Source organism: Podarcis vaucheri (assembly GCF_965113315.1).
Source record: "Podarcis vaucheri genome assembly, chromosome: 6".
NCBI classification, from domain to species: Eukaryota; Metazoa; Chordata; class Lepidosauria; order Squamata; family Lacertidae; genus Podarcis; species Podarcis vaucheri.
The window spans coordinates 78,554,646-78,570,147 of record NC_138764.1 but is presented as its reverse complement, the minus strand read 5'-3'; the positions used below and the strand labels follow the sequence as shown (position 1 = coordinate 78,570,147).

The following is a 15,502-nucleotide window of genomic DNA, read 5'->3' as shown; positions in this document are numbered from 1 at the left end:
AAGGCTTCTAAAACTTATTATTGGGGTGTGTCATTTATCAGATCTTATGGAATTATGTGCTCGTGCCAGATTACCTTTTACCACTGTACTGTGGGGCAGTCCGCCACAATATAAACAAATGTATCTTTTTCCATAAGCCAAGTGCTGAACTTAGTAGTTCTTAGATAGGGAGACAGACAAAAGGATCTTATGCTCTAATATTCATTTTTGCCTTTGATCACTTCTTCAAGCAACAAAAATTGCTGAGAAGACTGAAAAGTATGATCATTATCTTTGATACTTGCCTTTCTCATCTCATATTACTGCTCTAGATAAAGTCTGTTGATTGTCTCTCTGTATTAGCTTGGATTTCAAGAACTGTGAAGAGTTCTACTTGCAGGAATAGGGCTTCCCTGCCTCTTCCTTCCTGAAAAGATATTCCTGGTGGTCTGCAGACTCTACAGAATGCAAAGGTGTATGGCACAAGGAGCTGCAGTGAGTGAATTCATGAAAATTAGAACAAAAAGTTCCACTCATTGTGCTGTTTCTCATCTCTGTGATTTCTCTCAACTCAGTTAATTCATGGTATCTTTCACTTTAATATTTAGCTGACCTCTCAGCTTTAAATAATTAAAAACTCACATCTTGTCTCAAGCATTTCCGTGTTGGTGTTCTATTTTTTCTAATTATTACATAGGTTTTACTTTAACTCTTTTGTCTTTTTTTAGTTCCACCCTGCAAATGCAATGTACTGTATAAAGCATAGTATATTTTGGTGCTTTTAGAAATCAAATGGATGAGACGGAGGAAACTTTTATCTTGCAGGAAAATTAGTGTTAGAGATATATGTATAACATAAAACCTAAGAGCATCAATCTCTTACCCAGGTGGAAGAGGACCTTGACTAACTGTGTGATGTGGCTGTGAAGCTGGAGTCACTGGCTGAACTTGTCTGGATATTGGTGGTGTGGCCAAAGCAGCTGCTGCAGGAGCACCTGTTCCTGCTGTTGCTCCCTCTGAGTTTTGTTCCAATGCTGAACTTGTAGTTGGCACTAATCCTGCACTAGCCCCTTCTGATTCTGTGGAGGAAGTACCATTGACACATGCTGCAAAGAACACAGGCAAGAAAAAGACAAATAATTATGTTTATTTTAATTCCAGTATTGTATATTTATTTATACCCCACCTGTCCCCCTGAAATGGACCCAAGACAGCAGTACAGCAAAGCAAGAACAGATACGCCCTCAAGTAACTACTTGGTACACAGCAGTTATTAAGTTCCCAGACTTCTAAGTAAAAGTAGTCAATGGCAGAAACCCTTTCAACAACATTTCCACAAACCTATCAGAACTCAGTTCAACCCTAAATGGAAAAGCCTTCTTGAATTTTAGTTTGGCTCATTGTTCTATTTCATTTACAGGAAATCTGTACTCTGATTAAGAGAACACTATGAAAGAGATTCTTTTTGCAGCAGTTGCCTCTTTCTCTTGACCACAGAAAGCCTGAAGTCCTTGAAAAGAAAATTCCAGGCTGCAACTTCAGTAGGCGTCACATAAAGCTACTTCAGTATTTTGTATGAAGAAAACTTCCATAATTTAACTATGGGACAATGTGTGTTCTCAGAATTACCATATGATGCACTTCTGAGCTGTATAGCTTTTCCTTTCAGCAGTTTAAGAATGCTTTGCTGAAGGTCAGACAGAAATATATCTGGCTTCACAAATGCTAAAGCATGCTTATTATGAATTAAGCCACAATTTTTTGGAGGGGGCGCATGTGGCATTATCTTTTATTATATTAGACACAGCTTTAATACACTAGTGCAGTGGGCAGAATACACTGAACAAACATAATTCAAACAAACACTGCATTCAAGAGCTTTTAAAGTGATACTTTTCTCTTGCAGACATACCAGGTGGAGCAGAGGGTCTACGTGGAGTAGGTGGAGGTGGCCGAGATGGTCTAGGTGGTCTAGCAGGCTTACAACCGCCATTTGCAATTAATGGAGAATCATTACCATTAGATGTTCTGCTGTCACTAGACCCGGGAGACTCACAGCTTTCAGGACCATTTGTATTGTTCCTTTATGAGAAAGCACAATACAAATTATCATGGAGACATGGAGATCTCACTGAATGTTAAAATAATTATGAAAAAGAAGTTTCCTAATTGAAGTCTTGTCACAATTCATATAAACAAATTAGAACCCTGTTCTTATAAAAGTTCAGAAACATATATAGTGATGCCATCAAAACATATGCTCCTGGACCAGAAATATGAGTCACAGAGGTTCATAATGCTCACCTTAAAGATAAAACAAACACTGTAGCTTAATTAATTTTTCTCCAGCTTAGATTTTAGGCTACAAATTTTACAACAGCTTCCAAACTACATTGGTATTTGTAACTGATACTCAAAACTTGATAGCAACTGGAAGGAGTTGATAGCTCTCAAATAAATAAAATAGGTAGATAGGTTTCAAACAAACAAAAAAGCATCTGTAGGGTTATGGCTGAATTGTCATATACTCAAGCCAACTACTGACAATCATTTTATTTTCAATTATAAAAACTTCAAGTGGGCAAAATAACATAAACCACAAGAAATGTGCCCCTTAGATATCAAACCTTCTATAAGAGTCAGAGAAATACAGGACATCTTATTCAAATATTTGCAAATCTGCAATTATTTGAAACGCCACCCTGATAAAAAGTAGATGAAATAGCTTACCATTTGTAAAATAAATTATTTTTATTATTGTGGAAGGTTGACATTGTGAAAGGAGACCTATGAATTTCTGGCATAATGAGCAAGAAAATGTTTAAAATGAACTGAGGCTGTCTCAGGCAACTGAGCCAAGTGTTAATGCTCTGAGTAGCTTGGACTCGGAACAAAAAACAAACCATCATTAAACTTTAGTCATGATCATTACATCGTGACCAATTATAACCACAAAGAACTTTTGTAATAGCTAACAAAAACATCCATATTTAACTTTTCAACTGAAATGTACATTGTTTTGTGTATATGTTATGAGTTTGTTTCTTGATATATCCTGACCAAACGAAATGTATATTTTAATTAAAATGTGTTAAGAAAACACAATTGGAAGATTCTGATAATTTAAGGCAGTAAAAACTACACATAAAATTAACTACACCATTTATTTACAGGCTTATAGTCAGAATCTTCACAGTGTCAAGAGCCTAACATTAGCAGCAGCAGCAGCAGCAGCATTTTAGTTTAGCATAAACATGCCCATGATCCTGTTTGACATATATTTCAAGTGGTACTAATAAACACTATTTTAAGTGGAATATATTCAGAATTCATCTTGCTGCTTCATGCTTTGAGGGAATTTTAAAATTGTCAACTCAGGTATTATAAAATATTTTGTTACTTGCAGTTTACAAGAACTAAAAACTTTATACCACAAACAATGTGCTTTTCAGGGTGGAATAAAGGAATTGAGAGGATAAGACACAGAGGTATTTATCCTATTGCATACAATTAAGTTGGACTAATCGTGCAATGGGTCAGTGTGTCTGGCTGCTAACCAGAAGGTTGGTAGTTCGAGTCCACCCAGGGTTGGCTGTGGGAAGGATTCCTGCATTGCAGGCTTCACCGTCTGACCACAACAGGGTCAGTATGGTGGGTAAGAGAGCTCCTTTTCCCTTGGAGAAGACATGAAAAGCTTTGAAGACCCTGTGAAGACCTTGCCTGCCTCCAGAAGGGGAAGTCATCCCAAACAAGAATGTCATCCATCCCATCTTAAAAATATGCGTGCACCAACTCTTTTGCCTGAGTAAATGATTATTTATTGGTGAAGATCTGAAGAGAAACTGGATTTTGCTTTCATTTTCATCTTTTCTTTTGAAATGTGTGTCTATTATAACCAAGATTTTTACAAGCTAGACACTCTTACAATTACAGTGGTACCTTGATTCAGATAGGTAGCTGTGTTGGTCTGAGGCAGTCAAAATAAATAAATAAATTGTCCAGTAGTACCTTAAGGTAAAGGTACCCCTGCCTGTACGGGCCAGTCTTAACAGACTCTAGGGTTGTGCGCTCATCTCACTCTAGAGGCCGGGAGCCGGCGCCGTCCGAAGACACTTCCGGGTCACATGGCCAGCGTGACGAAGCTGCTCTGGTGAGCCAGCACCAGCGCAGCACACGGTATCTGAAGAAGTGTGCATGTGCAAGAGAACTTATACCCAGAACATACTTAGTTGGTCTCTAAGGAGAATTTGGTTGCAGTAGTTGGTCGCTACTGGAGAATTTTTTTATTTAGTGGTACCTTGGTTAACGAACTTAATCCATTCCGGAAGTCAGTTCTTAAACCAAAGCGTTCTTAAACCAAGGTGTGCTTTCCCATGGAACACACTCAACAGGAAGTGGAACATGTTCTGCTTCCAAGGCAAAGTTCACAAACTTCTTAATCCGAGTTGTTCATAAACTAAGCTGTTCTTAAACTAAGGTCACTGTACTAAAACTACTAAGGACGCTTGTATCCCCATGACCACTTCCAACCAGTTTCCAATACTCTGAAATATCTACAAAACTGCTAAATCTCAGCACTTTAAACATCACAACTATCAGCATTCCACAACTCCACTGCAGATGTGGAAAACCACCTTACCTTGTTTCATTTTTTGCCCTGGAGCCATCATTCTGCACAGGACCTTTAATATTAAAAATAAGGAAATGGAAACTTATTTTAATATTTGTGTTGTTTTATAAAGAGACATAATAAATATGCATGATTTTCACTATTGGTCAAAATATATGCCATTCGCCTTTTAATTATTGGAAGAGATCAGAGTTCCCACAACAGCCCCAATATGGATAAAGTTTTTTGTACTTTAGAGCTGGAGTGAGCAGAAGGTAGATTGGGAATTACTGGCTCTCTCGGTAATTTGCCTCCCACAGACAGACCACAAGCAGTTAACCAAGAATAAACCTTGTCTGGATTGAGACAAACCATGATCCCTGCTTCAGACATAACACGAAGGTAAACTGTGGCTTAGCTCCAGGTAGTGTGGTAGGAGAAGCACCAGGGGAGCAGAAAAGCAGATGCAATTTTTACTGTGGCTACCAGTATGCGTGCTCATTCATGCTTAGCCATGATTTGGCCTAGTGTTATGTGCAAGCCAAGTCACTGTCTTCAGTACTCTCAAGCATGCATGTATAGGTTTGTAACCTAAAGCACTTTGGCTTACAGTCCTTATCAGGGTTCAATGCATTCTTCAAGAAAAGCCAAAAGCTACCAACAATAACAAATGTTATTTAATATAAACAACTAGTTATATGATGCAACAGCAGTGTGCACACATAGAAGGTAAATATTACTCACTTCTTCTGCTTGAAGCATCACCATTACTCAGCAGGTCAGGATCTACCTGCATGCCATCTAAGCAGACAGACAACTCTCCAATCCCGTCAGTTGATTCCTTGTCACCAATAAGCATCATATTCACCACCACTTGTTCAACTATTGAAAATATACCAAAAAAAAAATATGTTCTTAACTGCCTTGTATTTTTATTTCAGTGAACTGATTAAGGTTTATACAATTTCATGAAAAAGCTGAGGAAAGCTTTTAAGAAATGACCACAGTTCAATTTCATCTTACACATTCAGTGATCACTGCACATGGTGAGCCTCAGAAAACTTTACTAAATGGGGGTAATTCCCTTACTGAAAAATAGGATTCTAAAGCTTTCCTTGTTTTAAATTTGACATCCATGCTCAGCCCATTCAATCAAAGATTATAGTCCATATTCAACAGCTGCACTGAGCAGAATTCATCTAGAGCATTTGCTCTTGTGGGTAAAGCCCACAACAATTACCACAGAACAGGTATCATCATATTCTTAGCAATGAATTAATGTTATATGGTATATTGTTCTGATTTCCCTAAATGTCCCTAGCAGAATAATGTATAATTCTCATTTATTTTTATGTCATCCTCAGGTTGTGCCACCCTTCTCTCAATAATCAGCAGAAGCAAAGCTCATCCATGAATATCTTTAACATCAAATAAAAGAGTCCTCATAACCGTACAATTAATAATAAGAGTTTAAGCATAGTTGCATATTCTCTGTGCCAGGCCTATTATTGTAGAACCCCATTCACAAAGGGGACCATATAAGTCAGAACCTAAACATGTTCCAAATGAACCAAATTTTAGTGGAGACTTTGTGGAATGATTTCTGGTTCTTAGGACCCTCTGAAAGACTGCAGGGGTGGGCATCACACTTCTTAAGATCTTTCATATTAACATTTGCCTACACACACACCAAAGTTTACATCATTTCAAGTTATGTGCTTTTGTATACTTACGTTTCATATTGTTTGCTTTGAGAGTCTCTTTAATTTCTAGAGTGGCGCTTCCCAATAAGACATCAGATTTCAACGTTTGGTGACTCCATACACGGAAGCACAGGTTGCTGACAGGTGAGACAATTCTAAAAAGAAGAAGCAAGAAATACTGTAATGCATACTCGCAAGTTCCATTTAAAAATACTTCTGAGTAACTTAGAATCATAGACTTATAGAACTGTAGAATTGCAAGGGACACCAAGGGTCATCTAATCTAACACCCTGCAATGATTTGAGCCCCATGTTGGGCAAAGATTCCTACACTGTAGGGCATAGGTAGGCAAACTATGGCCCGGAGGCCGGATCCGGCCCAACTACCTTCTAAAGCCGGCCCGCGGACAGCCCGGGAATCAGCGTGTTTTAACATGAGTAGAATGTGCCCTTTTATTTTAAATGCATCTCTGGGTTATTTGTGGGGCACAGGAATTCATTCATTCCCCCCCCCCAATACAGTCTGGCCCCCCACAAGGTCTGAGGGACAGTGGACTGGCCCCCTGCTGAAAAAGTTTGCTGATCCCTGCTGTAGGGGGTGGGACTAGATGACCCTTCATGGTCCCTTCCAACAGAATCTCAACTAGATTATACATGACAGATGGCTGCCTAACCTCTGCTTAAAATCTCCAAGGCGGAAGAGTCCACCACCTTTCATGGGAGTCTGTTCCACTGTCAAACAGCTCTTACCTGTCACTTACAGTTACAAAATTGACCCCCCCCCCAAAAAAAATGCACAAATCAATTGATCTTCCAAGAGCTATCATATTCCAAACAGTAGTAACATTTATAGAAAAATGTGGCTTTTATGACAGAAATTAATCCTGCAAATATATGTTTATTTCAGTAGCACATAAATGGGGAACCTTGTGCACAATAATAAAAAAATACTCTAAGTGTATTTATTTCACAGTAAAACTTACAGGCAGATTTTTACATGCAAGTTTTGAAGTCTTAGAAGCAAGAACAGTATATACACCTTTCACTAAGTTTTAGGGGAAATATCCTTTCTTCTAGCAACTGTATGCTTCTTTAGTTCCCTCCTCATTCCTTGGATACCTTGGTTCAGATACAAAGATGTTTAAAGTTGCTCACCTATGTACATTGGGACTTTCTGGGCTTCCCTTTTATGGAACAATTTCCTGTACTCCCCCCTATAGCCATTCATGAGGCTCAGGGAGCCCACCTAGTGCCACACCTTACACAGTATAAGGGGCTGAAACCCATATAACCTAGTTTGCAGAGCTACTGGTCTGCCTCTGTGCCTAATTAAAAACAAAACAAAAAAAATCTAAAACATTTAAACCAATTACAGATCTTGGGAATGGCTCAGAACAAAATACTATTTCCCATGATCACACTCTGATAAGAACTGCATTTTTCTCTTGTCAATATCCATCCCACAGTATAAGGCGGCTGCATTTCTGTTTCTTATAACAAAATAAGAAAATAAGGAACATTTCCAAACCTACACTGTAAGATGTTGTTTCCATTTTGGACTATTAGTATTGTTGCACTTTTCTGTTTTCTTTGACTGTCCATCAACTGAGACTTCCACGTAAGGGCTGGGTCCAAACCATTTGTTTTTGTTTTCTTTCAACTTCGCAGAAATAACTATTGAAAGAGAATGAATGAGTGCTTTATTTGATTCAGCAACTTCTAAAGTTTCTACTATTACCTAGCAAAGTAGATTATGGAACCACAGCCAAATTACAACTCTTTTACATTGACAGAAAAGACACCATGACAAAAAGTCCTTTCATTTGGATGTAATATTTACATTGGACCAAAGATTTTCCCTTCCATTCAATCAATTTAAAACCTAAGATGAAACGTTTGTCAAGTCATCACTATATCAAGCCATTTAATTTTCTTAAACCTTTCCAAAACTATATTCACCATCCCAATTCTGATCCATTTAGCTCTTGTTGCTGGAATGCCCGCCTTTTGCTAAGTAATTACATGACACTTTTTAAAGCAGGGATAGGCAACCTAAGGCCCATGGGCCAAATGCGGCCCAATCGCCTTCTCAATCCGGCCCACGGACGGTCCAGGAATCAGCGTGTTTTTACATGAGTAGAATGTGTCCTTTTATTTAAAATGCATCTCTGTGTTATTTGTGGGGCCTGCCTGGTGTTTTTACATGAGTAGAATGTGCCCTTTTATTTAAAATGCATCTCTGGGTTATTTGTGGGGCATAGGAATTCGTTCATTTTTTTCCAAAATATAGTCCGGCCCACCACATGGTCTGAGGGATGTTGGACCAGCCCATGGCTGAAAAAGGTTGCTGACCCCTGTTTTAAAGTAAACATAAAGATACAGACATTTTAAGTTAGGTGTAAAGATGCATGAAACAATCTTAGTTCTGTGTGCTCCATTTGCACTCACACATATTCTTATGCTGTACCATACCAACCACAACCAATCTTTTATGTTACCACTATTGGCTTCAGCATGTAGCATTTCAAAAAGTGGGCCAATTAATTTTGCATGTCTTCTTGTTGTCTTGGTGGTATTTATATAGCTGCACTAGTCAAATTTAGCACCAGAAGTGTTGAGTCTCTCGCTGCAGTTACGAAAGTGAAATAAGTAGTAAGTTTTAAACAAATGTGCTTTATTTAGAAAGCTGAAATGTGTTCTTCAGTGTGTGATTTAAGTAATGAGAAAGTGAGCCTGACTCGACAAAATTAACATCAAGCAAATAAAAATCTTTCTCTTTAGAAATTGTACCACTTAGCTGGGGCAATTTTACCACTCAGCTAAGAAATATTTTCTTTCTGCTCGCACCATTGCAAGTGGCTTATTTCTCTCTGGTCTTGCCTCACCATCAACTGTTCACATCTACCTAGCACTTTTACTGCCAAAATTACTCACATATCTTGTCAGACTGACCACTTCAAGCCCTTCTTTAAATCCCAGAATTGATTTTTTGCCTGCACCAGGATGTTACATAAACTTCTTGCCCTTATCTTCAAAACCCTCCATGTTTCTCCCCCCACCCCCAATTTTTTCCTGTTGTTCTATCCCAACACACCGCTTCCTGTGATTTTCACTTACCCAGGTCCACTCTACTCAATTATTTGAAGAGATCTTCTGCTACTTGAAACAAACCCACTCTTTCTCCCTTGCTTTCCTTTATGATTGGAATGGTCTTCCAGAACATCTCTCCATGTGACTACCTGTGGTCACTTGCTTCAAGCCCTTCCACACATTTTTCATGAAGCCTTTGAAACAACCCTCTGTTCTCAATATCCTGCAACTAAAGCGCATGTAACTAAAATAATTGCACTTTCTTCCCTTGTTCAACCCTGCCATCAGTTCCCTTCCCTTCTTCTGTTTCCCTATAAACCTCTTGAGGTAGGGGCAAGGCAAACATGTTCTTTGTTAAGTGCCATGTAAACAGATAATTCCATGTAAACAGATAATTCCATGTAAACAAACAAACAAGTACACACTGCATATGTGGAAGTGGCTAAGAAGTGGCAACTACTGGGCTATATGGCTTATCACTTGTGTGAGTGGTCAATCATAGAACATGTCATCTGTTGCTTGGAGATAAGTGGAATTCTCTACATATTGCTTATGATCATGAAGGCAAGCTTATCTGTTGCCTCCTGGGCCAGTCTGCCTACCTCTTGATAGATAGCCGAGGTTGCTTAAACTCCTTTCCCCCAACCTCCCCATTTCCTGGCTGAGATCTCTCCATATCCAGTCTCCCCAATGTTGGCAGTCTCTTATGATGTCATTATCTTGACTGACAATGCTGCAGACCTACACAATCCTCTCCCTGTTTTTACAGTGGATGCACTAGTGTCTGGGTCATTGCAAGTATTGACTAGCTAAGCCAATCTTTCCTTGGTAACACTCAATTTTTCTTGACTCAGGTGAGGCCCCACTGGGACATTTTTTCTAAAGCAACACTCATGGGTGTTATACACAAGGTGAAGATGCTAAATTCTAACATAATAAATAATTTGTAGGAAGTAGATTCTGTGTTAACTACTTACAACACAGTTATGATAGATGAAACAGATTTTTCAAAACAAAACGGACTTTAAAAGTAAGTTGCAACACCGCCCCCAGTGCCTTAAATATAAAAAAATCACCTATCATCTGGTTCTTCAAGCTAGGAGTCTATACTGATCACTCATTCATATACCATATTTTTGGCCTTAACTGTCATAGTGAAGATGAGCCAAAATAAAGTTTCCTTCAAAGACCACTGTTGATATCCATTAATATGTTCAAAGAAATATTAATGAATCAACAAAAAAGGAGGCAATGTGCATTCTTTCCCTAAAAGATTATTCCCTAGGCCAGTGCTTTTCAACCCTGGGCTGCCTTGGATGATTGTCAGGGGCACCGCGGGCAACACTGGCCTCTATCCCTCCTTCTTTCCTTCCCTCCCTCCTCTGATGCCCTCTCGCATCTCTGCCTCAGGAAGGCTTGTGGGGCTGTTTGTTGCAGCAGCCCTGGCTACGAGCTCCCCACTATGCACTAGTTGTAATGGGTTAAAACCAATTTATAAAAGGTCTGTAGAAACTTGCTTAAAAGACACTGAAATAACAAAGCAGAGTGATTAAACCAACAACACTAGCTGGAACAGAAAAATTATTTAAAGGCTTCTGGCACAAAATTCCATTAAAACACCTCTGAATCAACAAAGAGAAGGAGCAATGTGAACAATTTACTGGAAAAATTCTGTTCCAGTGGTCACAGAGAAATAGTGACAAAGAACATGTTCAATCCTCAGCACCTCCAGGCAAAAGAAATCTTGGATAAGACTGGGAAAGATGTTCTGATAATGTTAAGGACTTTGGGGCAGTTACAGTTAGATGGGCAAATGGCTTGACTTGACATGAGGGATCTTTATATACTTTCCAATAGGATTTGTTTTAGATTTTCCCACAAAGATGTGGGAAAAGGCCACAAAGATAGGAGTCTGCAATTCCTTCAGTTGCCCTTAAAAGCAAAGGCTCTACAGTCAGCAAGCCGGCCTGTTTGAGACACTTACCAGTGATCTGAAGCTGTGATTTCATAGTTAGTCCACTGATAGGCTCTGAATTTGACCCATTGCCAGCCATACCACAGGAAGGTACATGAACCTGAATGAAGAAACAATAAATAATAACTTTACTCTTGAGATAAAGAGACTAAAATTGAGTTCAACTGAAAAAATAGAAATATAAAATTAAGCTCAGTTGCCATATACATTAATATAGTAGACAGCTACACTATAGGATATCTAGATAGACTCCCACAAGAGGTTGTGGACTCTCCTTCTTTGCAAAATTTTAAACAGAGGTTGGATGGCCATCATATATGATCTAGTTGAGATTCCTGCATTGCAGGGGGTTGAGCTAGCTATTCCTCAGGGTCCCTTCCAACTCTACAATTCTATTGTTTTATACGTGATTGACAGACCAATGTTTCTTAAGGCAAACTAGAACAAAACAAATACGGGTGAAATGCCTGTTGTGATCATTTGTAATGAAGGAGCCAAAATATGTGGTTCTCTTCTCCTCCACCCCAACTCATTAGCAGATGCAAGCAACCAGTGGCTTGGGAATAAGGTTGTGTCTTCATCTTGATCACATCCATTTACTTTCAATGACAGAGCTGAATCAAACATTCATTTATATGGTTACAAAGAGAAATAAATGTTCAACAAAAACAATCACCACTGATACATCCCTCACCCCTTTCAAATGGACTTTGTTAACTGATTCTCCACACAGACAGGAAAAGTATTGACAGGGTCTCAGCTGATTCTAGTACCAATTTCCAGTGTGAGCTACCCAACTTGCCCTGCCTCACCTGCTCCCACATCCCTTTCTCGTATTTATGATCTTTTTCATTAAAACAAAATGATTTGCCCTCAATTTTTTTGGATTAGATCTAACTATAAAATATTTAGTATAACATCTGTATATACAGGAAAACTGTGCGATTAGACACAATAAAAACACAACTACAGTGGTGCCTCGCAAGACGAAATTAATTTGTTCCGCGAGTTTTTTCGTCTAGCGAATTTTTCGTCTTGCGAAGCACGGTGTCGAAAGTTTTGGAAAAGCTTCAAAAATCACCAAAAACCTCAAAAAAGGCTACCACACTGCGTTCTATGAGTTGCTCCTCAAAGTCAAGTCGCAACTGTATTAACGGCGTTAAGAAAAAGGAAACAAACTTGCAAAAAACGCAAGACGCTTTCGTCTTGCGAAGCAAGCCCATAGGGAAATTCGTCTTGCGAAGCAGCTCAAAAACCGCAAAACCCTTTCGTCTAGCGAGTTTTTCGTCTTGCGAGGCATTCGTCTTGCGGGGCACCACTGTAATTAACTAGTGCAAACTGAAGTTGGAAAACAGCTACATATACATACATAAATGAAACTGAAACAAATTACTCATACTAGATTAAACCCCACATAACTGAAATATTTCTTCATGTACAAACTGCTATCTAATAACCCCACAAAGAGTTTCCAAAATGGCACAGAGTTATAAACAGCTTCTGCAAACCCCATGTGTCAATATATTTCAGCATATAGTAACTTCCACTAAGATTTGGAGAGTACCTGCCAGACTTGACTGAAGTTGTTTAATAATAATAATAATAATAATAATAATAATAATAATAATAATACCCCATCCATCTGGTAGGGCTGAATATCAGAATCTTAGATGTGGGACTAGAAGGTCTCATGTAAAACAGAGTTTTTTTAGTTTCAAAGTTCAAGAAATCAATTATTCCTATTTTCAAGTTTACTTTAATATGCCTCACAATTTGATAAGCAGACCTTAGTGTTTTAAAGTTATCACCTTTGAATCAATAAGGAACCAACACTTTCAGGCTGGTAATAAAATTAATATTTCAAACATTTGCCTAGCTGATGTCAGCGGTGGTTTCTTCTTCCTGGAAATCCTTAGCTATAGGAAGCAGGCTTTATGATCAAGAACCTTTCAGAATTTGCTGTATTAATGATGTGCTGCTCTCACCTCATGAACAAAAACATTTCCCTACTAGAAATGGCAGCTAACTTAATTATGTAGTTTATAAGAAGAATAGAGGGGAAAAGGGAAAAACAACAACAGCTCAGCAGTTTCCTGTAATTCAGTAATTTTCAGCTTTGCATCTGTGTGGAAACTCTGGACTCCTACAGACTCCTACAGAGTTGCCACGTTCCCCCCCCCCCCCAGACAGAAGCTTTGTACTTCAACTGCTGCAGAACCATCAACAGCAGCAGCAGCAGAATGCATGGGGATCAGCGAGGATCCTGCCACTGTTACTCTTCAACACCCACCTCTTCGTGTTTGCATTGAATGTGTACTTTTTGTGTGAAAAGCCGGTTAGTATCTTGGTTATTTTTCCCTCACTTAGTGAATTAGGGGGTCTCTCTCACCAATTTTCATTTTTTAGGCTGAGCACTCTAGCATAATGCCCCATTGACATGTACGGCTTTTTACACAAATAGGAATCTATGAATAATTCACATGGCGTGAGCTGAATTGCAGGGAAGGGAAAGGAGACAAAGAGCTTATGATTCCTTTCTCTCTTCAGTCAATTCCAAAACCCTACTTCCCTTTGCTATCCTTTTCGTGGCAAAGAGGAAAGACTTTGCTGCTGGAATGATCATGCTTTAGGACCCAGGCTCCTTTCCCAGACTATGCATGCAGTTCCCCAGTTATAGCCCAGGGAGGTACAATTATATACATGATTAAGAGGAACCAGGACTCCATGTGGCGCTGCTGAATATGACTATCAGATTCAGCTTACATATTCAGCAAGTTCCTGGTCTTACCTATACCAGGAACATACTAGGTGGACTTAGGCAATTTCACCTTTAGTTCCCCATGTGTAACATGGGTGACCTTGGGCCAGTCACTATCTTTCAGTCTAACATACCTTACAGGAGGATAATATGGAGATGAGGTGAGCTATGTGGGCCACCTTGAGTTCCTTGTATAAAAGGTGAGATACAAAGCAAAAATAAATGATGAGATAAAAATAATACTGTGCATCCTTATAGGATTGCTATGTGAATTACAACAATAAAACATAGGCCAATTGCTGTAAGCACTATATAAATGCTAAGCATGATTAATATTTATTTCTTCCTACTATAATTACTATTGCAAATAGTTAGCTTGCTGTATGCACATATGAGAAAGGTGGGGGATTTGTTTTATGGAGCATGGGACTCCATGGGTGGAGATGAATCAAACTTCTGGGGGCCAGGAATATAACCAGCCTATCTTGGGATGCACAGCTCTAATTTGCCTACTTTAAGAAAACTCTGTGATGGTTAAAAAAGCATTTTCACAACCTAGCTTTTTTTGTCCCTATGGTTAAGAGGAAAGCCTCTGGGCTTATTTTAGTCATATGAAGTAATTCCTATTTAGCAGAGACACGCAACCTGTTTGATTATCTCTGAAAAGATAGAGACAATTAGAAGTTACTTTCAACTTGTCAAAATTAACCATAGGTTAATGTTCTAGCTATAGTGTCTGACAGCACCACGGAGGAGACCTGTGCGAATGTTTAACAGAAAGGAATACAACAGACAGAGAAAGTTACTATTTGTTATTATTAACCTAATGGTGAATTCAGATGCTGAGTTTTATGCCGTGCAGTTATCTCTATTTAACATAACCCATTGGTGGCAAAATTGTCTGAACCAGTTCAAGGGCATCACATTTCACTTGGTTAAAAAAAATGTTCCTCTGAAGTGCATGGGCCTTAGTAATTCAACTAATCGGGACCTCCTTTGCCCATGACTTATACCACATGATCATCATGGTAGGAGATTAGTCATCTGAAACAGTTATAAAAGGAAATGCTTCATATAAGCATCCAATAACCCTAAAACATTAGGTAAGGAGAAGTTTCTGATGCTCACTATTATGCAAGTCTGCAGATTTTGAATCTTTAAGAGCTTTCACAACTGCAATTGATAGGTTTAGCAATCAAGACAGTAGTGAGCCCTGAAACATCACCATCCACCTATACAAGGGATGGAAAACTCATTCTCTAAGTGCCAGTATTTAAGTAGCCAAAACAGCACTAACCACACAGACAAGGGAGGTATCACTAGCATTACTGGGGACCCAAAATAGGCCAATGAAGGGTGAGTGGCCATACAGTTCTGGCTTACTGTTT

At 38.9% G+C, this 15,502-nt stretch overlaps 1 protein-coding gene across 3 annotated transcripts in view; it reads right to left on the bottom strand.

Moving 5' to 3' along the window:
- Positions 1-15,502, bottom strand: part of ITCH (itchy E3 ubiquitin protein ligase) — a 49,642-nt gene that overhangs the window by 22,787 nt on the left and 11,353 nt on the right. Inside the window, exons 2-8 of one of the 3 annotated variants that reach the window (XM_082225949.1) lie at positions 11,366-11,456; positions 7,824-7,965; positions 6,322-6,446; positions 5,333-5,470; positions 4,619-4,661; positions 1,892-2,061; positions 863-1,085 (exon numbers count right to left, since the gene is read on the bottom strand). In XM_082225949.1, the coding sequence (XP_082082075.1) occupies positions 863-1,085; positions 1,892-2,061; positions 4,619-4,661; positions 5,333-5,470; positions 6,322-6,446; positions 7,824-7,965; positions 11,366-11,435 (911 nt within the window). In that variant the 5' untranslated portion in view covers positions 11,436-11,456. Of the gene's footprint in view, positions 1-862; positions 1,086-1,891; positions 2,062-4,618; positions 4,662-5,332; positions 5,471-6,321; positions 6,447-7,823; positions 7,966-9,886; positions 10,024-11,365; positions 11,457-15,502 lie in introns of those variants that run through there. The other 2 variants (XM_082225950.1, XM_082225951.1) reach the window with 2 other exon arrangements.